The sequence below is a fragment of the Anomaloglossus baeobatrachus genome, chromosome 2, assembly GCF_048569485.1.
Source record: "Anomaloglossus baeobatrachus isolate aAnoBae1 chromosome 2, aAnoBae1.hap1, whole genome shotgun sequence".
Taxonomy (NCBI): Eukaryota; Metazoa; Chordata; class Amphibia; order Anura; family Aromobatidae; genus Anomaloglossus; species Anomaloglossus baeobatrachus.
The window spans coordinates 121,066,518-121,092,194 of record NC_134354.1 but is presented as its reverse complement, the minus strand read 5'-3'; the positions used below and the strand labels follow the sequence as shown (position 1 = coordinate 121,092,194).

The 25,677-nt window shown below is 42.7% G+C and overlaps 1 protein-coding gene across 3 annotated transcripts in view; it reads right to left on the bottom strand.

The window, feature by feature from the left end:
• METTL16 (methyltransferase 16, RNA N6-adenosine) overlaps positions 1-25,677 on the bottom strand; it is a 135,794-nt gene that overhangs the window by 65,164 nt on the left and 44,953 nt on the right. For all 3 annotated transcript variants that reach the window (XM_075333224.1, XM_075333222.1, XM_075333228.1), the window contains exons 4-6: positions 15,662-15,802; positions 11,197-11,312; positions 699-841 (exon numbers count right to left, since the gene is read on the bottom strand). In XM_075333224.1, coding sequence (XP_075189339.1) covers positions 699-841; positions 11,197-11,312; positions 15,662-15,802 — 400 coding nt within the window. The remainder of the gene's footprint in view (positions 1-698; positions 842-11,196; positions 11,313-15,661; positions 15,803-25,677) is intronic.

Below are 25,677 nucleotides of genomic sequence, written 5' to 3'. Positions count from 1 at the left end.
AGTGAGGCAGCTTGTTTTCAGTCGGTCGCCATCTTAACAGAGTGCTCGGGGAGCTCTGAGCTGTTAACTCCTGTTTTGTCCCCTGTTGCAGCGCGGCCGCTCCAGACTACCCAGCTTCACAGCACCGGACACTGCAGAAGTGGGAAGCGTAGTGATGTGTGCCTTGGAAGACAGGCCCTGTGTCTTTCCTTCTGTCCTTAACGGTTAGTGCCGCCAGCCATTTTCTTTTCTCCTCCACACCTCCCCCTCTTTCCTTCTGCTCTTAGTGTGGAGCAGCTGAAGTACCTGGCTCCTGGAGCATCTCGTGGACAGTGATCTGGTGGAGGAGGGGGCCCCTTAATATTCACATTACACATTATCAACACTACTTTTCACGGGTTACACATTACATTGCAATGCACACACCATCATCACAGTTCACATAAAATATTATATACAGAAGATGCAAGACATTCACATTACACTACACAACAATAAAATGATGCGATTGGTGTCTTGAGGGGCAGGAACGCGACAACAATAGTCTACCGCTCATTACAGCTATAAATTGATCTAGTAATGTGAAGGAACGGAATAACCTGAGAATAAATGGAAAGCACTAGTCTTGGGTTATTACATTACACGTGGCAATCTCAACCACCCGCATATCACACAAGGACTACTTTAACATTTTTTCCACCAGAATATAAACATCTCACCTTAACCTCTTCTTCAGTTGCAGACTGTCATGAATGATTCTTTTTACAAACTCCAATTCTCCCCCCTCCGCCATGATTTCGGTAATGCCCCCGGTATTCACAGAGCTGGGGGGCGGCCGGCGAGGATTCCTAGAGTTCACTCCCTGTGAAGGTAGATGAGGTTTTCAATTTTACTAAGGGCAAAACTAATAGTATAGTTAGAAGACATTTATATGGGAAATGCCGTGAAATAAGGAGCATTTATCAGAATATTTTAATGTAGAAAATCTGCTACAACAATTCAAGACAGTAGATCACTGAATTTTTACCCTCAAAGAAGCAAGCAGTTTTTCATTTTTGAGCTTTACTTTTTCCTCCCCTTCTTCTAAGAGCCATAACATTTTTTATTTTCCCGCTAACAAACCATATGAGGGCTTGATATTTTTTGGACTGGTTGTACTGGTTGAGTAACACTATCCATTTAATCATATGGTTTACTTTAAAATGGAGAAAAAAATATAAGTGAAGTGAAACTGCAAAAAAACAAATATAAAATAAATAAAGCAATTCCACATTTGTTTTTGGGGGTTTGTTTTTTCGGCGTTCATTCTGCAGTCAAAATAACCTGGAAATATGATTGTCCAGGTCAGTATGATTACGACAATGCCAGGAGTTGCTTTTTTGTTGTTTATGTTTTTTGTTTATTATTATTGTTTAATTGGTAGAAAAAAAAATCCGAAATAAAAAAAAATTACGCCGAGTTGCCACTTTCTAAAAATCTGTGACAATTTTGGGTCTTTTTTTTGCATGGTGACCTTGTATTTTTATTGATAATATTTAGGGGTATATATGACACTTGGATCGTTTCTTAATGCATTTTTTGTGATGTTGCGGCAAAAAAAAAAAAAAAATGCATTTCTGGCAATTCAATTTTTTTCTTTTTACAGTTCAGGCTAATTTTAAATTTATATTGTTCAGACTTGTCTGGACACATGTTGATATAAAAATATATATTTTTTTACATTTCTTTATGGTTATTTGGAGGGAAAAAAAAGGGATAATTAGTTAGAGGCACATGTCAGCTATATAACATAGTTAGCATCTGTCCTCTGTGGAGCGGGCTCTGTTTCTGAGCCCGCCCAAAAGTCCTTGAAATGCTCCATAATGGATATATTCATCATGAGGTGTTAAGTTGGTAATAGGAAAGTTTTCAATGACATCACTAGAGGGCCACCAAATCAGAATTGGGCTAGCACTATAAGAGCTCGCTCACATTAGCGTATAAATCAGATGAGTGCAATAAGAAAATCTCGCATTAAACTCGGACCAATGTTAGTCAATGTTACAGGTCAAAGCTATGAATTTTCCCTCAGCTCTATATGATCTAAGGAAAAAATGGCAGCATGCTTCGATTGGCAGCGTGTCTCAGATCCCGCGCACCCATACAAGTCTTTGGGAGTGAGTGAAGCATCGGACTGCACTGATGTCCTCAGAGTGCAGTCTGATATGTGCAGACAGTCAATGGAGAAGATGGAGAGATTAATCTCTCCTCCTCAGCGTTGCTCAGATTCTCACATACGAGAAGATGTAGGAGAGCCTGAGCTGAGTGTCATTAGCACGTCGCATCCAATTCTCTATCATCCGATGCTATACACTAGTGTGACCTCGGCCTAATGCTAACTATTGGAGGTATCTTGGTCCGATTCTTTATGAGGCCTGCAAAACAATTAAAATAATAGCCAAAAATGGCAAAAGTAAGAATGTTTGCTCTTCAGTGCCTACTAGTGGGAGTAACATTGACCTAGAAGACTTTGTCTGACCATTTCACAAGCCTTGAAGCATGACTAAAGCTAGCCAGACACATCAGATAGCTGTCAAACAATAATTCGGGCCGATGGCTATCTTTTTCGACTTTCTATAGACGAACTCTCGACTTAACTGAGTGTTTCAATCTTTTCTACAAGCAAGTGGCTGCCAGAATCTTGTGGCAGTATCTTATCTCCATGTAAACCAGAAGGATAACGTGATTGGGATGGAACTGACTGATCCTTATACGCCCAATATAAACTGGCAAAGAGAGGCCCCCGTATATGGGGCTTTAGATATAATAGCCGAAACTAAGGTGTTGCTTATAAAGGAAAGGGACAGTATAGACCGTTTTATTCCTTGTAGAGGAGAGTTAATTCCAATACATATTTCTGATGGAGGATTGCCTGGCCAAGGAGAAAGCGTGATCCCTTCTCTCAAAATGATGCGTTATAATATTAATGATTAATTTAAAATCTTGCTATTAAATACGTTCTTACAGCGTACAGGCACATGAGGTTAACTAGAGCAGAAAGCCCTTTCTTAACCCTAGAACGCATACCTGGGGCATCGCAGGCCTGCTAGGTCACTTGTTTTCTATGGTAGATTTCTATGGTTGTGCGTTCTAGGGTTAAAGGGGTTGTCCAGTACTTAGGCTACCCCTTCTCAAATCGCTAAATTTCCCCAATGTAACATAATAATAGCAGCTATACTCATCTACGTTGTCTGCGTCTACTCTCCCAGGGCTTCAGTGACATTATGTCATGTGAGTCCTGTAGGCAACCAATGGCCGCTTCACACTTCCGTTGGACAGAACGGACAACCAGAAGAAGTGAGACCTGCAGCTGTCCAGGTATGAAGGAAGTGAGCGTGAAGTGGCCGCTGAGAGCCTCCAGGACTCACGTGACAATGTTACACAAGCCCCGGGAGAGCAGGCACAGACCGGAGGCGAGTATAGCTGCTATTATTTTACCTGGGGTTGGGGAGTTAGTGATTTGAGTAGGGGTAGTTTGGTAAGTGGACACTTAAAGTGATATTCTACAGCAGGATGTATTTGGAAATAATCTGCCTCTTTGCCTAACAGACGTCTCTATTTTTTTTTTTTTTTTACACCTGTTGTTCACGTTACAAGAAAAAAAAAATGGGGTTGTTAAATATTACACAAACCATTCGTACCATTTTATCAAAAGGACATTATGTCACTTTTCTGGTGCATTTGCCTTGATGAATGTACCATCATGTAAAAATCAATGACAGTTTTAGCCATGAAGATTATTCCAGAGCAGTTCAAAGTACAAAATAATTTCCTTTAATGAGAGCTGCCTTGGAAACCTCAGGAAGAATGAGTCAGCGCAGAGCATCCTGCGCAGCACAATCAAAACAGATTCTGCCTGCACAGGAGATATCCTTTATGCAACAGATAAAAATAAAGACAGATCGAGATGTCAAATCATTAATTTATTCTGTAATAAATGGTCAAAAATTGCCATCAGGGACGAAAGTGAGATTACTTCTGTCTGGATGTTGTGATGCCATTTTCCTGGTGATTTTAGTAAAATCGGAAGCATATGGACGACAGCTCTAAGGATGAAAATCATATTTTACATTGTTTTATTCCTTTATGTGTTAGTTTCCCACATTTGCTGGGCCAAATGTTTTTCATATTTTATCATGGGTAATCTAATTTTACCTAATTTTTTTTTCTGTGTTTTTTTAATAAAACCTGCAAAAGACAAAGCTAGATTTATCCCCAGATGTCAGAAAACAAATGTATTATTCTGAGTGTGAAGTCAGGCAAAAGGCAAAAAGAGGCAGCTATGGAATGCAACTGTTCTCAGATTTAAGGGTCACATATAAGAAAGGGGCACTTTTGACTTTTAGGATTGCTACTTCCAATAGGTGGCACTAGAGTTCGTCTCCTTCCACCCTGGAGAGACAATCTGAATATTTCCAAGAGGGGCACTGCAGCTATAAGACCCCTCAATGGCAGCCAGACTGGCTTGTCAGGTCTCCGCAAGGAAAAAAGTTTTCCCCTTAGATCTCACTAAAGCTTCTCTTACTACCAGATAAGATCCCATACTTTGCACTGACGAGGGGCAATCACCCCGAAACGCCGTGTCTGCAAATTGGGGTTCTGATCTGGCATAAATCCTTAGTCATATCAAAAGGCTCGCTTTTGGACTTTTAGGATTGCTACTTCCAATAGGTGGTGCTAAAGTTCATCTCCTTCCTCCCTGGAAAGACAATACGTATAAGAAAGAAAGAAAAAGAAGGTTATGGAACAGCTGATGAGCATAGAAGTGGATGACCACGGAAAAGTTCCTTCAAAGTTGATCACATTATTAAGAAAAAGTCTGTGTCTGATGTCCATAAAAGTGCTGTACAGATTTAGCATGAAATGAAGGAAGAATATGGGGTCAAAGTGAGTCAACAAACTGTAGTACGACAGGTAAGAGAGCAGTAGGCTTGAATGCACAAGTTCCAGTCAAGAAGCCTTTCATCTCTGCAAAGAACCTTAAGATTCGATTTAAGTCTGCCAAGGAATACAGCCAATGGAAAGAGACAGATTGGTCTAAGGTGTTGTGGTCGGATGAATCCAAGTTCAATCTGTTTGGTAGTGATGGCGAATAATATATATATATATATATATATATATATATATATATATATATTATTCGCCATCACTACCAAACAGATTGAACTTGGATTCATCCGACCACAACACCTTAGACCAATCTGTCTCTTACAACAATTGGACAACATATATATGTTGTCCAATTGGAAAACGTAATGATGCAACGTATCAAACACCTACAGTGATACATAGTGGTAGCAGTGTCATGGTTTGGGGCTGCTTTTCTGCATCTGCCATTAGCCCTCTGCATAGAATTGATGGAAATATGAATGCTACCATGTACAAAGATATACTGGAGAATGTAATGCGGACACATGGTAAAACCAGTGGTCAGGGGCTGGAAATTCCAGCAATACAATTTAGTCAAAAACTGGTCAGCAAAGAAAAATGTTCACCTGTTGCAATGGTCAAGCCAATCACCTTATTTACACCCTATAGAGCACCTTTGGGATGCGTTAGGGCGACGAGTTGGGGCTCGTACCCATAACAATAAAGATGAATTGTTTGCAGATTTGCAATGTAATGGAGCAAGATCCCTCAAGATGTCTTGAATAACCTAGTGGCTTCAATGCCCAGTTGAGTTGGTATGGTGCAGTAACTAAAGCAAGAGGTTATGCTACAAAATCCTAAGTTATGGCATTGTAACAATGAATTACTCTCTATGTCGTGATCAAGAAATAGTATATGCAAAACTTTTGGTAGTCAGTTTTCTGTAATTAAATGACCATACCTATATTCAAAAGCATTTTGGTTAAAATTAAGGTCCTATATGATGACAACTAACAACTTCATGCACTTTCAAATCGCCACCAGGAAAATGGCAGCACAACACCGGACAGAAGTAATCACACTTTTAAATAAAAAAAAAAAAAGCAAAACTTTTGGTTGTTACACCAAAATACACCATATTTAACCCCTTGGCACCGAAGCCTGTTTTCACCTTCCAGACAAAGCCACATTTAACAATTCTGACCAATGTCACTGTATGATGTAATAACTGTGGAACGTTTCAACGGATCCTGGTGATTCTCAGTTTTGGGGGTTTTTTGCTGTGACACATGCTAGTGGTAATGTTTGAGAAAATATTGGAATTTTGGAGAACATTTTGAAACTCTCACAATTTTCAAACTTTCATTTTTATGCCCTTAAACCAGAGAGTTTAAAAAAGTTAATAAACAACATTTCCCACATGTCTACTTTACATCAGCACCATTTTCGAAACAACTTTTTTTGATAGGAAGGGTTAAATGTTTATCAGCAATTTCTCATTTTCCCAACAAAATTTACAAAACCATATTTTTTAGGGACCACATCAGCTTTGAAGTGACTTTGAGGGACCTATATGACAGAAAATACCCAAAAATGACACCATTTTAAAAACTGTACCCTTAAAAAACAGTAATTGAAGCAATGTGGAAGGAAAAAATGAAAATGTTACTTTTTCTCACAAAAATATTGCTTTAGCCTCAAATTTTGTATTTTCATAAGGGTAATAAGAGAAAATAGATCACACAATTTGCTGTTCAATATCTCCTGAGTAAGCCAATAACCAATATGTGGTGGAAAACTACTGTTTGGCTATGTGCCCACGGGGACAGTGTCCTGCGGTTATATCCGCAGGTGCTCCCAGAAAACTGCAGCAAAACTTCTGTCTGTTTCAATGCTGCGGATGTACAGTGGAATGTCCTGCGTATATGCTGCGGGCATTCTGCATTGAGGATACAGTACCATGGCTTCGGCACTGCATCCTCAATGCAGAACAAGTGCTGCAGTGATCGGGGGAGTTCATACTTACCTCCATCACGCAGCAACTCGCTTTCCGGCGGCCGGGTCACTCTGTCAGCGTCTGGTGCACTGTGCTGGAGAAGGTGGGCGGGCCTGCACTAGTTCCGGCTGTCACATGACCGGAGCTCGTGCAGGCCCCGCCCATCTCTTCCTTCCTGTACCTGGATCGACCGCTCTCCTGTGCACCGGACAGAGAAAGTGACATCGTTGTCTTCTATCAAGGCAGGTAAGTATATGGGACCCTGCGGAGAAGTCCGCAGGAATAATTTCCATGCTGCTGATTTTTCTGCAGGGAAATCTGCATTATTTCCGCTGCGGAAAAAAAAACGCAGCGTGGGCACAGCAGTTCCCAAATGCCATAGAAATGGCTGGGGAGTAGCTGTGCTGCAGATTGTTGAAAAATCCGCAGAATTTCCGCGAAAATTTGGCGGCAAATTCCGCGCATTTTCCGTAGCGTGGGCACATAGCCTTTTGGAGCACGGCAAAGCTCAGAAGGGAAGCAGTGCAAAAGTGACTAAAATAGGTAGCGAACGCCATGTCGCTTTTGCGGAGCCCCTGAAGTGCCTAAACAGTGGCATCACCCCTCAAATGACCCCATTTTAACATCTACACCCCCAATTCTTTGGTGATCTTTAGATTTCATGATGTCTTGTACACAGCAAGTCACCAAGGGCCAGAGAAAGCAAATCAACCCCAAAACATCTCTGAACCTCCACCATATTTGACTGTAGGTACTGTTATTTTCTTTGCAGGCCTCATTCCAATTTTGGTAAACAGTAGAATGATGTGCTTTAACAAAAACCTCTTATTTTGTCTCATCTACCCACAAAACACTATCAGAAAGATTTTGGCAAACTGCAGTCTAGCTTTTTTATGTTTCTGTATCAGCCGTGGAGTCTCATCTACTTCTGCCATAGCGTTTCATTTAAATTTTGATGGATAGTCTGCACTGACACTGATGCATCCTGTACCACCAGGACAGATTGAATTTCACTGGAACTTGATTGGGGCTGCTTATTTACTATCCAGACTAACCTGTGTTGAAACCATTTATACATTTTTCTCTGCTATCTACATCCAGGAAGATTAGCTACAGTGCCATGGGTTGTAAACTTCTTGATTATGTTTTACACTATGGACAAAGGAACATCAAGATCTATGGAGATAAACTTGTAGCCTTGAGATTATTGATATTTTTAAAAAATTTTGGTCTCAAAGTCCTCAGCCAGTTCTCTTCTCCTCTTTCTATTCTCCATACTTAGTGTGACACACACAGACACACAATGCAAAGATTCATTCAACCTCTCCCTCTTTTATCTGGTTTCAGGTGTGATTTTCATATTTCCAACACCTGTTACTTGGCACAGGTGAGTTTGAACGAACATCACATGATTGAAACAAAGTTGTTTACCCATGATTTTAGAAAAGTGGTAACAATTTTGTCCAGTCCATTTTTAGCGTTTTATGTAAAATATGTACAATTTGCCTTTTTTTCCTTTTTGTTTTTGGTGTTGACCAATACACACACACAAACAAAATAAACATGTGTATGACAAAACATGGGTAACTGCAATAAGTTTCAAGAAGAAATACTTACTTTTCTGGGTTAATTTCAAGAGTGCCGACACTTACAAATTTCATGCATATGATGTTGGTATACATCTGTGCACTTCCACAGTGCTACTGTATTCTTTTATTTGCATATTATACAGTCATAGCAGTTTGCACCTGTTCAAACTTACTTATTCTTTTTGTAGTATAGCATTGAAGGTTTTGACTACCTCCTTTTCTGATTGAGCACTCTTGCTCCCATCTGCCTAAGGCCACCTAAACACGTCCGTGATTCTGGTACATATGTAGCAGTTTTTATACATACCAGAATCACGGACATATGCAGACCCATTAAAATCAATGGATCTGCGCACACATCAGCGATTTTTCGCTGACGTGTTTCTGTGTGGAGCACACGCGTGTCCGTGTGCTCCGAACGGAGACAAGCTCATTTTTTTTTCTGGCATTGCTGATGTCCCACAGACCACCCAGTGGTATGATCCATGAAATACACACCAGAAAAACAAGCACATTTAATACAAAAAGCTTTTTAAACTCACCCATCTCCAGCGATGTGTTCTTCAGCCGCTGCTATCTCCTGCTTCCAGGCCGGCTAATTATGCTCATACATATGCACTGCACAGCTGACCCGGAAGCAGCAGCAGCAGCAGCGGTGAGACAGCAGCAGCCGGAGATAGCATCGCGGGAGACCTTAGCACCACAGAGAGCAGTGGCATGGACAAGTGAGGATAAGTGCCTGATCTCCGTGTATTATCACGGATAGCACACGGAGAAAAAAACGTGTGCCAAAATCACAGCACACCGTGGGACATACACACCTTTATCACGTCAGTGAAAAACGTGTGTTTTTCACTGACGTGTGAAAGAGGCATAAGGCGGTTTTTAATCAGTTCTGCATCCTGCCCTTTAAATTGGTTAGCTTGGCATGTTTGATATACAATACAGACCAAAAGTTTGGACACACCTTCTCATCTCTAGAACAACTATTAAGAGGAGACTTTGTACAGCAGGTCTTCATGGTAAAATAGCTGCAAGGAAACCACTGCTAAGGACAGGCAACAAGCAGAAGAGACTTGTTTGGGCTAAAGAACACAAGGAATGGACATTAGACCAGTGGAAATCTGTGCTTTGGTCTGATGAGTCCAAATTTGAGATCTTTGGATCCAACCACCGTGTCTTTGCAGAAAAGGTGAACGGATGGACTCTACATGCCTAGTTCCCACCGTGAAGCATGGAGGAGGAGGTGTGATGGTGTGGGGGTGCTTTGCTGGTGACACTGTTGGGGATTTATTCAAAATTGAAGGCATACAGAACCAGCATGGCTACCACAGCATCTTGCAGCGGCATGCTATTCCATCCGGTTTGCGTTTAGTTGGACCATCATTTATTTTTCAATAGGACAATGACCCCAAACACATCTCCAGGCTGTGTAAGGGCTATTTGACTAAGAAGGAGAGTGATGGGGTGCTACGCCATATGACCTGGTCTCCACAGTCACCAGACTTGAACCCAATCGAGATGGTTTGGGGTGAGCAAAAGGGCCAACAAGGGCCAACAAGTGCTAAGCATCTCTGGGAACTCCTTCAAGACTGTTGGAAGACCATTTCCGGTGACTACCTCTTGAAGCTCATCAAGAGAATGACAAGAGTGTGCAAAGTAGAAATCAAAGCAAAAGGTGGCTACTTTGAAGAACCTAGAATATAAGACATATTTTCAGTTATTTCACACTTTAAGTATTTCATTCCACATGTTTTCATTCATAGTTTTGATGCCTTCAATGTGAATCTACAATTTTTACAGTCATGAAAATAAAGAAAACTCATTGAATGAGAAGGTGTGTCCAAACTTTTTGTCTGTACTGTATATAGGTGTCCCTTCAAAGAAAGTTACACCCTGTTATCCCCTGATGACGTCCTCTTTCAATGATGGTGATAGAACTAGTGGGGAATTGACTGCAGGGCCATCCTTTTCTGATGTCCCGTTTGAGAGTCCCCTCAGACAAAACGTCACAGGACGTTTAAAAAAAAAAATAAAAAAATATAACAGACATTAGCTGTATAAGAATAGTAGGGAATTTTATAATACAGCAAATTACAAAAGTCGTTAGGGCTTAAAAGAATTTATAAAGGGTATTAAAGGATATCAGACCATCCATTTAAACATTTAAAGAGAATCTGTCAGCAGGTTTTTGCTACGTAATCTGGGGGCAGCATGAGGTAGGGGATGAGATATCTGATTTCAGAGATGTGTCACTTATTAGGCTGTGCGCTGTTGTTTTGCTACAATGAGTGTTTTATCAGCAGAAAATGATCACTGCCGGACTAGCTGCTTGCGTGCCTCCTAATCCAACCATGCCCCGATCACTGATTGCAGCCTACTTTTATTATACAAAGTACACAGAAAGTTGCTAATCGAGTGTGGGCGAGAATAGCTTTCAGAGATCTGCTACATCTAAAAACTCTGATTGTGTCACAACTGCTGCACCCAGTAAACAAAGTGATACACCGCTGCAATCAGGGTCTCTTTCCCAACCCTATCAGATTTAGCAGCAACCTGGTGACAGATTCCAATTAAGGCAAAACAGACTGCTATCTATCATGCTATGGATCCAAGCCCTAAAGCATTACAGTTACAGACAGGCATGGGTTAACATGTCACACTATCTTTACATCATACGGTCAATTACTAGTGATTGATGAACGTGGTGCGAAGCCGCTATACCTGAGCTTCCATCTGATTGGCAAAAAAGGGAGGATTGCACATGCAAAAGTCATAGATGATGCCAGACTCCTCTTTTAATGCATCCATCAGCAGTGTTTTCTGGGGGACTTTAACCACTGAAAGAAAACAAAAGACAATGCAGTGTGACAATTTAACCAAAATTCACTGGAAATAGCTGAAAACATTGCAATTTTCATATAATCACTATAAGGCCCCTTTCACACATCAGTTTTTTGCCATCAGTCACAATCCGTCGAATTTTGAAAAAAATGGATCCAGTGACTGTGATGCCGCTGGATCCGTTTTTTTCTCATTGACTTGTATTAGCGACGGATGGCCTCACCTTTTATCCGTCATACGACGGATCCGTAGAAAAAGGTTTGTCCGTCGGACGGAGACGACGTCCACAGTAACGTTTTTTGTGTATGTCGAAAAAACGGACAGATCCGTTGCCATCCGTCGTTTGGTAGAATAGAAGCCTATGGGCGCAGGATCAGTCGTCATCCATCAAATGACGGAATCTGGCGACGGATTCTGTTTTTTTTTAACTGAGCATGCTCCAAGTATTATTTAGCCCCCGGCCAGTCGGATCAGTCGAAAAACAGATCCGTCGCATCAGTTTTGCCACAATCTGCGACGGATCCGTTGAGAAAACGTATTGTGCTGATGGCAAAATACTGATGCGTGAAAGGGGCCTAACGTCTTATTAATCTCTAGAATTTCCAGCGTGTTGTAACATTGATATTTGCCCTCACTGGATCCAACGTGCCAAAATATAAAAAGACACTAATCCTCCAATACAGTGTGTATAGATGGCACCATGAATCTGGGCGGGTGGAAGTCTCTTGGCATCTACTACTCAGAGACTGGGCTGTCAGGCTTTTGGGGGATGAAGCATGGAGAATGTTTACCATCATATATTTGTCGAATAGTGGCGTGCTACGTGGCGCTACTGCTACAACAGAGCACATTTTGAGTTTACAATGGAGGAAAAATAATTTCAAAACTTGAAGGTCATTTGGAAGCCAATATTTCTGACCACGCTGGTATTACTGAACTAACATGTTAAAAGGGGTTGTCCCACAAATATAGCACATTTTAATCAATAGACCTTGGCATAAAAATAAGTTCCACAAATGAATGTTAAAAAAAAAAAATATATATTCCTGTGCTGGGATAATCCTATAAATTTACCTGCCTATTTAAAAACAATATTTTACCTCACAGAAAAAAAGTTTTATCTCACGGAAAGAATCATGTATGATCCCATGCTGTAATGTCTGTATACCTTGGCCATTACACAGTACATAGCAGGGACACATGTATAAGATTATCTCGGTGCAGCAGCTGCCAATCATTGATGGGATGGGGTTAAACAGGACTCATGAATATGTTTGACTACCTGGCAGCAGGACAAGTAGTCCTCTAATGATAATATACTGCTGATTAAACAGGGATTTTATCAAAACTACACTAAGCATCCCAGTAAATGGCACATCACTGGAATCAGAATCTCTGTCACTACATTATTCTGGTCTCAGATTAGGTGGAAAAAACTTGGTGACAGATTCCCTTTAAAATGTACTTTATTTGTGGTACACCTGTTGTGAATACATTTTCCAGTTTTGGACTCCCTCTTGTGGTCAGTGCTGGCGGTGTAGTTGACTTGTGGAATGAGAGCCACGTACCTGTGGAGGACTGGCAATCAGATCTTTCAGATTGGGCTATATAACCGAGTAGTTTTCTCCTGTTCCTTGCCGGTGCTTAATGGATATCCTGTACGTTAAGGACATTCTGAAAGCAGCCCTGCTCTCTACCAGAACTCCTCTCATATAAGTTGGTCTTTGTACCTCTGCTTATTGTTTCCACTTTCTTGCTGTGTTTTCTGCTGATTCCTATTTTGCCTTTGTGGAGTTCCTGGTGGAATTAGATCATTCTCTGCTGGGAGTGTCTGTATACCCAGCTCCATGATTCTGCAATGTATTGTGTTTGGTCATGCTTGGTATTGAATTCAGTCCCTCATCTATATTAGTGTTTTTGGATCCCAGTAACATCAGAGTACTGATATAGTGGGGGAGAGTCTGTGTGGACTCAGGGTTTTTCCATATCAGGCGTACTGAGATTTCTTTTAGGGTTTTTACGGCTGCAGACAGTGCTCCTTCCCATCCTTTCCTATAAAGATAGTTTGGGCCTCATCTTTGCTGAAATCTGTTTTCTAGCTTTGTATTGTGTTTTCCTATATCCCCATAGTCTTTGCATGTGGGGGCTATCTATATCTTTGGGGATTGCGCTGAGGCAGATTAGCTTTTCTTATATTTCTATCTGTAAGAATATTTCGCTCTCCGGCTGTGTCAAGATGACTAGGTCATCACAGGCTCGTCCCACGTCTACTTCTAGTTGTGTGCCAGGATTAGGTCTGCAGTCCATTAAGGTTCAAGCCACTCTGGTTACTTTTTGGGTTTCCACATTTTTTGATCCTCATCGGTCCCTGATTCATAACATACACCCCTTTAAAAGCTTGGCAATCTACCTTGGAAAAGTGGGGTCTTTGCAAATGCTAAATTGAAAGAATACTCCCATTATTTTGGCCAATATATGTCCACACAGAATGCATAGCAGTTTCTTTTCCCATGAAAAAGCAAAAATAAAACTGTCGAAAATCACCAGTTTGTTGGATTTGACTAGGTATAGAATTTTAAAAAGCTTTTTTTTTTTTTTAATTTTAATAAGCTATTTTGCCATTAAGTATAAAAAGCAGAGAGGAGTTTGTCATCTAAAGCTTTTATTCTATTGTGAAGTATTTTGCAGATCTCTGAATGCAGCCACCGATGTAAACAATGGAGGTTTTCATTCTGGTTTCTATGGCTACATTCAGGGACACAATTCTATTACTATTTTAATTATGACTCTTTTTACTAATAAATAAAAAAAAATAAAAATGTACCTTTACACATGTAAAGCCCATGTGCACAACCTGCCATCCTGGGTTTCACTCATTTTGTCTTTGATAGTAGAACATTTGGAGAGGTTTATTAAAGGGACGGTCAGCACAGAATGACTGATCAAACCAAGTGTAGGCGCTCGGTGCATCATGGTGTGGTCTAACATTTAAGAGCACCTTCCCACCTGCTTGTTTTCCATTTATCTCTTCCCCTGTCTGACTCTATGAAGCCAGAGCTGTCAATCAAGGAAGAGGGGAGGGAGCAGATAGGGGAAAAACAAGCAGGTGGGAACTGCACTTAAATAATTGGCCTCGCCGTCATGCACCGAGCGCCTGCACTTGGTTTGATCAGGCATTCTGTGCTGATAGAGTCCCTGAAAAGGATTTGGACAAATGCATTTCAATAGAAAGACCCTCCACCTATAAGTTGATGTATTTGACTACAATGGGGCCCCTAACAATTAGCAGTAATATTGGGGGAAACTTGGCACCAAGAGATCAATCAAGTACAAGGTAACCGAAATCTATAGACAATCCATGTAATTTAGGGATACCTTTGGTGTTTTCCTCCTGGGGCTTTTGCTAAAAAAAAAAAATATAGTGGTGTCTTAAATATGGAAATGCATAAAAAATAGGCCAGTCACATGTACAAAATTTGGTTTATGTGCTCATCCATATCACGGATGGGTTCTTGATATTTGATTAAATGCACGGTTCTGGTCCGTAAGACAGACTCCACTAGTGCGTAATGCAATATTTTTCACATACTACTACAGAATTGCAGGTGTGCACTGGATAATAGGTAATTATTGGGTCAATATGCTGTCCGTTCCACACACAGAGAACCTGGCTTTACAGATGTTGGCTTGTGGAAAATCTGTCTTTACGGGTGTTGGCCTGTGAAAAACACTTAAGGGTACTTTACACGTTGCGACATCGCTAGCGATCTCATTAGCGATGTGAAATTCTAGATCGCAAGTGCGATCTTTAGAGATCGCACATGCGTAAAATGACCTATGCGCGCTCTCTAAAGATCGCACTTGCGATCTAGAATTTCACATCGCTAACGAGATCGCTAGCGATGTCGCAGAGTGTAAAGTACCCTTTAGTATCTATCCCATAGATACGTAATAAGAGTATGATCACTGAGGGACACACCACCAGGATCCAAAGAGGATCACGAGAACAGGAATCCTGTGTCCCCATTTGGATAATCGCACATGTGCGCTGAATGCAAAGTCATTAGGATTTTGGATGAAGTAACATATATATAAAGGACGGAGCTAGAAGAAACGCAAACATGTATGCAAGTTACATATGAATCTGAGAGAAACCGTACAAGCCCGACTCTCAAATACAAGCTTTACAAATTGTAAGAAGATAAAATATCTAATAAAATTATAAGATAACAGCCTATTGTGTATGCACAGCATTTGTGGCCAAAGGGTAAATATTACTGTATGCCAGTGATAACATACTGTACTCTATCGCTCACGTTCCTTCTTCATCATCATGAATACATACCTTTAATGAGATCTGCCAAATGATTCTGCTCAACATTTTTCTTGGCGTAATTGTAACAGATATCATCCACTTCAGTTGCAAGGAAATACCAGCCATTCAGCGTGGCCCCCAGCAATGGATATATGCAGGATGCACCGGTACCTGCGGACAACATGAAACTACAATATTTCAGGTTCTACCTCGGTACACTTATTCAATGAAACTAAAAACGTTAATGGAAAAAAACCCACTTTGCTACAATCATAAAATGACACAGAAATAAGGACTGTAAATCCATCCATATTGATCGATCAATAGAAATATACAAGGCCGTGTTCTCGTCATGCTTGGTATGAACATCTAACAAATACATCAGGAAAATCAGACCTATACATGACATGTAGCCACAAACTATGGACACATGCCCCGATTCAGTAGTTTTGTTTTTTTTTTTATTAAAGTCACACTTTTCTTTTTTTTTTGTCTTGTGATTCTTCTTTGTTTTTGTTTTTTTATTGCGCCAAAATCTTCAAGCTGGTTCATTAATTTTGCACAAATTCAAAAATTATTTATTTTTTTGCCTTTGACCAAACCCTACCCATAGTGGTTAACAAAAAAATTAATACATTTTTAATATAAAGTTCATTTATAATACCATATAAATATCATATATATATATATATATATATATATATATATATATATATATATATATATATATATATATATATATATATACAGTCAGGGCCAGAAATATTTGGACAGTGACACAAGTTTTGTTATTTTAGCTGTTTACAAAAACATGTTCAGAAATACAATTATATATATAATATGGGCTGAAAGTGCACACTCCCAGCTGCAATATGAGAGTTTTCACATCCAAATCGGAGAAAGGGTTTAGGAATCATAGCTCTGTAATGCATAGCCTCCTCTTTTTCAAGGGACCAAAAGTAATTGGACAAGGGACTCTAAGGGCTGCAATTAACTCTGAAGGCGTCTCCCTCGTTAACCTGTAATCAATGAAGTAGTTAAAAGGTCTGGGGTTGATTACAGGTGTGTGGTTTTGCATTTGGAAGCTGTTGCTGTGACCAGACAATATGTGGTCTAAGGAACTCTCAATTGAGGTGAAGCAGAACATCCTGAGGCTGAAAAAAAAGAAAAAATCCATCAGAGAGATAGCAGACATGCTTGGAGTAGCAAAATCAACAGTCGGGTACATTCTGAGAAAAAAGGAATTGACTGGTGAGCTTGGGAACTCAAAAAGGCCTGGGCGTCCATGGATGACAACAGTGGTGGATGATCGCCGCATACTTTCTTTGGTGAAGAAGAACCCGTTCACAACATCAACTGAAGTCCAGAACACTCTCAGTGAAGTAGGTGTATCTGTCCCTAAGTCAACAGTAAAGAGAAGACTCCATGAAAGTAAATACAAAGGGTTCACATCTAGATGCAAACAATTCATCATTCCAAAAATAGACAGGCCAGAGTTAAATTTGCTGAAAAACACCTCATGAAGCCAGCTCAGTTCTGGAAAAGTATTCTATGGACAGATGAGACAAAGATCAACCTGTACCAGAATGATGGGAAGAAAAAAGTTTGGAGAAGAAAGGGAACGGCACATGATCCAAGGCACACCACATCCTCTGTAAAATATGGTGGAGGCAACGTGATGGCATGGGCATGCATGGTTTTCAATGGCACTGGGTCACTTGTGTTTATTGATGACATAACAGCAGACAAGAGTAGCCGGATGAATTCTGAAGTGTACCGGGATATACTTTCAGCCCAGATTCAGCCAAATGCCGCAAAGTTGATCGGACGGCGCTTCATAGTACAGATGGACAATGACCCCAAGCATACAGCCAAAGCTACCCAGGAGTTCATGAGTGCAAAAAAGTGGAACATTCTGCAATGGCCAAGTCAATCACCAGATCTTAACCCAATTGAGCATGCATTTCACTTGCTCAAATCCAGACTTAAGACGGAAAGACCCACAAACAAGCAAGACCTGAAGGCTGCGGCTGTAAAGGCCTGGCAAAGCATTAAGAAGGAGGAAACCCAGCGTTTGGTGATATCCATGGGTTCCAGAGTTAAGGCAGTGATTGCCTCCAAAGGATTCGCAACAAAATATTGAAATTAAAAATATTTTGTTTGGGTTTGGTTTATTTGTCCAATTACTTTTGACCTCCTAAAATATGGAGTGTTTGTAAAGAAATGTGTACAGTTCCTACAATTTCTATCAGATATTTTTGTTCAAACCTTCAAATTAAACGTTACAATCTGCACTTGAATTCTGTTGTAGAGATTTCATTTCAAATCCAATGTGGTGGCATGCAGAGCCCAAGTCGCGAAAATTGTGTCACTGTCCAAATATTTCTGGACCTAACTGTATATATATATATATATATATATATATATATATATATATATAATTTGGTTTGGTGTTTTTTTTTGTCCTGGCTGCCAATGGATCCCATATGGCACTGCACTAAATAGGGGGACAACATTTAAAATTTTACCTTCCTTTGTGCAGGTGTTTTACTGTGTTGTCTACAACAACATTTTGGGTATATAAAGCACAAATACAATGCTAAAATTTAACAAAAAAAAACCCAATTTTATTTTATTATTTATTTATTTTTTTTAAAAGATATCAAGATGTCTCTGCTAAAATGTTTTATTTTTTAAAGCTTCATTCACATTAATGTCATGACTTCTACTTATAATGGAGCACAGATGTATGCTGGATCCTGGAACATGAACGAACCTTTGGCCGTTCCCTACTTACATTTATGGGGTCTTTGGGGTTTCTGGTATGTTTTTAATTTTTTTTAATGACCAGAACAGAGCTGCCGATTAGGCTATGTGCGCACGTTGCGTACTAGCCCTGCAGAAATTTCTGCAGCGATCTGAAGAGCACACGTGCGCTTCAAATCGCTGCAGAAAATGTCCGTAGAGAGAAAAAAAAAAAAAGCCGATTCCATACGCTCTGCCTGCAGCTCCTGCCATAGACAGAGCAGGAGCTGCCGGCAAAGTGCACGGAAGAAGTGACATGTCACTTCTTAGAATGCAGCGCTTCGAGCAGCAGCCGAAGCGCTGCGCTCTAAGACGCCACGTGCGCACGGCCCCTGCACAATCTCCATAGACTGTGCAGGGGACGCAGGACGCATGCAGTTACGCTGCGCTACAAAGCGCAGCGTAACTGCATGTATTTACGCAACGTGCGCACAGTCTTATTCTTCCCATCAAAAATAACAGAAAGGTCAGTGAAACCTAAAACAAAGGTGTTGAATGCAAAACATGAACATAAATCACAATAATGCACAAAGGAGGATTGTTGTACGTATACACTCTTTCACATGTAAAGCGCCATGAAATAAATGGCGCTATAATAATAAATAATAATAATAATAATAATAATAATAAAGGATATATCAAAATATATAAAACGTAGAAAGAAAAAAAAAAGCCAATATATTTCACATGGCATTTCCCCGTCACAAAATACATCTCCTTAAATGTAATGTCATATTGATATTACAAACCTACAGGATGGGGAAAACAATATATTGTGCAATTCTGCTAATAACGCACACCTTTATAATGGTCTCCTGTGGGGTAACCAAGTCCTTAATTAGAAAATCCAACCCAAACTGGAAGTTTTCTTTAGTTTACGGCCCCATAGATGTCTAGCTTTTCAGAACACAGAGACAAAGGAGAATGCGCTCCCTTGATTTCCCTTGTATGAACTGCGGCTCCTCCTAGAAGGAATCAGCATGGGGAAAAGCTGCTCAATACGGTACATTAATCTGACTTCACGCTGACAGAGCTACAGACGATCCGGGCTCCTTTAACTTTCTCTTAATCAACAGATTTAGCAATTTAATATCTGATTATTATGTGATTTCATTAGAACTTTCCCAAAAAGGAAAAACAATAATATTACGGTCAAGTAATATATTAAATCTGAGAAAATGAAATTATGTTCCCACATTTAATGAGCAAAATCAATAGACAGCAGGGAGTGTGGTCTGAAAATCCTAATCACCCAGTATATGGGAAGCAAAAAGCAGCGCAGATTTGTCCTTGAAAGGCTCAGGAAGAGATCTCATTAGCTAATACCGCTGTATGATTGGGGTGGCACCTTGAGAAAGATGAAGCAATGTCCAATATTTCATTTCCTAATTTATAGAACAAACAGCACAAAGCTGCACATCACCTAGGGTGCAGCTACATGACTTCAGGAATACAGAACACAAAATATAGCATTTCATTGCAGAATGTGATGGGCAGACTTGCAGATACCCGGGGTTGACAAATCCAACCAGGTTTACAAAAAAAATAAAAACCCAGTTCAGGCCCAGAATTGATCCCAAATACCTGGCCGGACACCGGTCCCCATTTAAAATCTATGGGTACCACAGTCGGGCGCTTTAAAATTGTGGTAGAAGGGATGAGGGATTAGAGCAAGCACAATATACTTACACAGTCTCCAGTGCGGCTCTAACGCCACTCATTATCCATATGATATATATATATATATATATATTTCACTAGCTGTAGCACCCGGCGTTGCACATGATAGTAACTGTCTCTCTGTTTCTTTCCCAGTCTCTGTCTCTCTCTGTCTGTCTCTTTCCCCGTCTCTTTCCCTGTCTGTCCCTTTCCCTGTCTGTCTGTCCCTGTCTCTCTGTCTGTCTCTTTCCCTGTCTGTCTGTCCCTGTCTCTCTGTCTCTTTCCCTGTCTCTATGTCTGTCTCTTTCCCTGTCTCTCTGTCTCTCTGTCTGTCTCTTTCCCTGTCTGTCTGTCCCTGTCTCTCTGTCTCTTTCCCTGTCTCTATGTCTGTCTCTTTCCCTGTCTCTCTGTCTCTTTCCCTGTCTCTCTGTCTGTCTCTTTCCCTGTCTGTCTGTCTCTTTCCCTGTCTGTCTGTCTCTTTCCCTGTCTGTCTGTCTCTTTCCCTGTCTGTCTGTCTCTTTCCCTGTCTGTCTGTCTCTTTCCCTGTCTGTCTCTTTCCCTGTCTGTCTGTCTCTTTCCCTGTCTGTCTGTCTCTTTCCCTGTCTGTCTGTCTCTTTCCCTGTCTGTCTGTCTCTTTCCCTGTCTGTCTGTCTCTTTCCCTGTCTGTCTCTTTCCCTGTCTGTCTGTCTCTTTCCCTGTCTGTCTGTCTCTTTCCCTGTCTGTCTGTCTCTTTCCCTGTCTGTCTGTCTCTTTCCCTGTCTGTCTGTCTCTTTCCCTGTCTGTCTGTCTCTTTCCCTGTCTGTCTGTCTCTTTCCCTGTCTGTCTGTCTCTTTCCCTGTCTGTCTGTCTCTTTCCCTGTCTGTCTGTCCCTGTCTCTCGGTCTGTCTTTCCCTGGTTGCACTGTGATATGCCAACATTCCATTTAAGGGCATAGCTGGGCATTCTTCTGAAGTTCTGGTTACATTGTAGCTCCTGGCTCAATTGACTTTAAGGGCTCGTGCGCACATTGCGTAATTGCATGCATGTACGCTGCATATTGCACTGCAACGTAAATGCATGCGTCCTGCGTCCCCAGCACAATCTATGTAGATTGTGCATGATATGTGCGCACATTGCTTTTTTTGAACGCAGCGATTCGGATGCCAAAATTTTGACCCAAATCCGTGCGTACAAAAAAAGCAGCATGTCAATTAATTTGCTTTGGATGCAGCTCCCACTGTGTCTTTGGTGGGAGCAGCATCCCGAGCGCATGAATTCGGCATTTATTCTGCTGAAACACTGCATCCATTCCGCAGTGTTTCTGCAGCGATTTGAAGCGCGCATGTGCTGTCAAATCATTGCAGAAATTTCAGCAGGTGCGAACATAAACTAATGGAGGTAGGTTTTTTGGCAAATAACTGTAAAGCGCAGGGTTAAAATTTCCCCTGAAAACATAGTCTATGACGTTCCCTGAGTTAAGTGAGGTGTCTGTGCAAAATTTCGTGATTGTACATGCGACGATACATATATATATGTAAAGGTGCTGCCAGTACGGTTTGAAGTCCGGTGATTACCAGCGTGGGAAACCAGCAAGGGAACCCCTGTTTCATTCTGTTTTTTTTCTATTGTATAATGCATATAACAGGGAGTGGTGCTCTGTTTGCTGGATTTGCACCCCAGCTCCTGGCTGCTTCATTAGCCTCCTTTTTGTTCACCAGCTGATCTTGTTGGTTTTTAAAACCCAGGAAAGGTGCAGTGTAGTGTAGGACCCAGCAAAGGAGGGTGCCGTGAAGGGGCACTGGGCTGGTATTACAGTGGCCAATATAATATTGTAAACACCTCCATTTATGTTATAAGGTAGAATTTATTTTGGTTTTTCACAGTGTGCGACTAGTCTTTTTTGTCTCTCTCTCATGTATATATATTCGGTACAGACCAAAAGTTTGGACACACTTTCTCATTCAAAGAGTTTTCTTTATTTTTATGACTCTAAAAAAAGAGAATTTTGTTTACTTACCGTAAATTCTTTTTCTTATAGTTCCGACATGGGAGACCCAGACCATGGGTGTATAGCTTCTGCCTCCGGAGGACACACAAAGTACTACACTAAAAAGTGTAGCTCCTCCCTCCGGGCTATATACACCCCCTGGATGACAATCTAACCAGTTCAGTGCAAAAGCTGAAGGAGGACATCCACCCATAAGTAGAGATAGAGTAAAACTCGGAAAAACCGGAACCTCTGTCTACAACAACAGCCGGTGAAACACACGGAACAAGAACTGCCAACAGGCAACAGGGAGGGTGCTGGGTCTCCCATGTCGGAACTATATGAAAAAGAATTTACGGTAAGTAAACAAAATTCTCTTTTTCTTCATCATTCCTTATGGGAGACCCAGACCATGGGACGTCTCAAAGCAGTCCATGGGTGGGAAATAAACAGAAAACTGAGAAGTAGGCAAAACCTAACTTCACAAGTGGGCGACAGCTGCCTGAAGGATGCGTCTGCCCAAGCTCGCATCTGCCGAAGCATGAGCATGCACTTGGTAGTGCTTCGAAAAGGTGTGCAGACTAGACCAAGTGGCAGCCTGACAAACCTGCTGAGCCGTACCCTGGTGCCTGAAAGCCCAGGAGGCACCGACAGCTCTGGTCGAGTGCGCCTTAATTCCTGGCGGTGGGGGCACCTGAGAACACTGGTAGGCATCAGAGATGGCCGACCTAATCCAACGAGCTAGGGTCGGTTTAGAAGCCGAGAGACCCTTGCGCTGACCCGAGGTTAGCACAAAAAGTGAGGTGCACCGCCTAAAGGCGGCGGTGCGTGACACATAGATTCGGAGCGTCCGCACCAAATCCAAGGTATGCAACGCCTTCTCAAAGCGATGCACAGGGGCCGGACAAAGGGAAGGCAATGAAATGTCCTGGTTAAGGTGGAAAGAAGACACCACCTTAGGGAGAAAATCCGGAGTCGGACGGAGAACCACCTTGTCTTGGTGAAACACTAAAAAAGGTGACTCCGAAGAGAGCGCAGCCAAATCAGAGACTCTCCTGAGAGAAGTTATGGCTACTAGAAAAACCACTTTCTGTGAAAGTCTAAACAAGGGAACCTCCCTAAGAGGCTCAAAGGGGGGTTTCTGTAAGGCCGTGAGGACCAGATTAAGATCCCAGGGATCTAAAGGCCGCCGGTAAGGAGGAATGATGTGAGATGCGCCCTGCATGAAGGTGCGCACCTGAGCCAGTCGGGCGATACGCCGCTGGAATAATACCGACAGAGCCGACACTTGTCCCTTGAGGGAATTGAGGGACAGTCCTAGCTGCAGACCGGACTGTAGAAAGGACAGGATGGTCGGCAAGGAGAACGGCCAAGGAGCATGGCCGGAAGAGCGACACCAGGACAGGAAAATCTTCCAAGTCCTGTGGTAAATCTTGGCCGAGGAAGACTTCCGAGCCTGAGTCATAGTGGAGATGACCTCAGAAGGAATGCCTGAAGCCGTCAGGATCCAGGACTCAAGAGCCACGCCGTCAATCTGAGAGCCGCAGAATTCTGGCGGAAAAACGGACCTTGAGAGAGAAGGTCTGGACGGTCCGGGAGATGCCACGGCATTTCTACGGACAGACGATGCAGATCTGGGTACCAAGCTCGCCTGGGCCAGTCCGGAGCAATGATTATGACTCGACGGCCCTCCATTCTGATCTTGCGCAGAATCCTGGGCAAGAGCGCTAGAGGGGGAAACACATAGGCCAGACGGAACTGGGACCAATCTTGAACCAGCGCGTCTGCTGCGAAGGCCTGAGGATCGTGGGAGCGAGCCACGTAAACCGGAACCTTGTTGTTGTGCCGGGATGCCATTAGATCCACTTCCGGAGTGCCCCACTTGCGGCAGATTGACCTGAACACTGCCGGATGCAGGGCCCACTCGCCGCTGTCCACGGTTTGACGGCTGAGATAATCGGCCTCCCAGTTTTCTACGCCTGGGATGTGGACCGCGGATATGGTGGACTTGGAGTCCTCCGTCCACTGAAGGATTCGTTAAACTTCCAACATTGCCAGGCGGCTGCGAGTCCCGCCCTGGTGATTGATGTAGGCAACCGCTGTCGCGTTGTCCGACTGGACTCGAATGTGCTTGCCCGCCAACAGGTGGTGGAAGGCTACGAGAGCTAGAAGAACAGCCCTGATTTCCAGCACATTGATCGAGAGGGCTGATTCGGACGGAGTCCAAGTGCCCTGTGCTCGGTGGTGGAGAAACACTGCTCCCCAGCCGGAGAGGCTGGCATCCGTGGTGAGGATCACCCAGGACGGAGTCAGGAAGGAGCGTCCCTGTGACAGAGAGAGGGGCCGAAGCCACCACTGAAGAGAGCCCCTGGTCTGCAGCGACAGAGCCACTAGCCTGTGCAAGGAAGAGGTCCGCTTGTCCCAACAGCGGAGAATGTCCAGCTGGAACTGGGCAAAGGGAACAGCTTCCATTGACGCCACCATCTGACCCAGCACCTGCATGAGGTGCCTGATGGAATGACGGCGGGGCTTCAACAGAGAGCGCACCGCCAGATGAAGGGACTGCTGTTTGACTAAGGGCAGCTTCACAAGTGCCGGCAGAGTCTCGAATTGCATCCCTAGGTACGTAAGTTCCTGGGTCGGGGTCAGAGTGGACTTGGGCAGATTGACAAGCCACCCGAATTGAACAAGCGTGGCGAGAGTGAGCGAGACACTCCGCTGGCAGTCTGCACTGGATGAGGCCTTGACTAGAAGGTCGTCCAGGTAGGGGATTACTGCCAACCCCTGGAGATGCAGGACCGCAACCACTGCTGCCATGACCTTGGTGAATACCCGAGGGGCCGTGGCTAACCCGAAGGGGAGAGCCACAAATTGGAAATGTTCCTCTCCGACTGCAAAGCGTAGCCAACGCTGGTGTGAAACCGCAATAGGCACATGCAGATAGGCATCTCTGATGTCGATGGATGCTAGAAAATCTCCTTGGGTCATTGAGGCAATGACCGATCTCAGAGATTCCATGCGAAAGCGCCGCACCTGAACATGCTTGTTGAGAAGCTTGAGATCCAGGATGGGCCGGAAGGAACCGTCCTTCTTGGGGACTAGGAAGAGGTTTGAGTAGAAACCTCTGAACCGTTCCCGGGCGGGAACCGGAACAATTACTCCGTTGGCCTGCAAGGATGCCACGGCCTGTGAGAAGGCGGCGGCCTTGGAGCAGGGGGGAATGGACAGAAAAAATCTGTTTGGCGGGCTGGAAGAAAATTCTATCCTGTAGCCGTGGGAGATGATATCCCGCACCCACTGATCGGAGACGTGTTGAAACCACACGTCGCCAAAGTGGGAGAGCCTGCCACCGACCAAGGACGTTGCTGGCGCAGCCAGATAGTCAAGAGGAGGTTGCCTTAGTGGCAGCGGCTCCTCCGTTCTTCTGAGGACGCGGTTTCGCGCGCCAGTTGGGTTTACGATCCTTGGCTGAGGTAGTGGACGAGGCCGAGGGCTTAGAGGATGACCAGTTAGAGGAACGAAAGGAACGAAACCTCGACTGGTTCCTGCCCTGGACAGGTTTCCTGGTTTTAGTCTGTGGCAAGGAAGTACTCTTCCCGCCAGTAGCTTCCTTAAT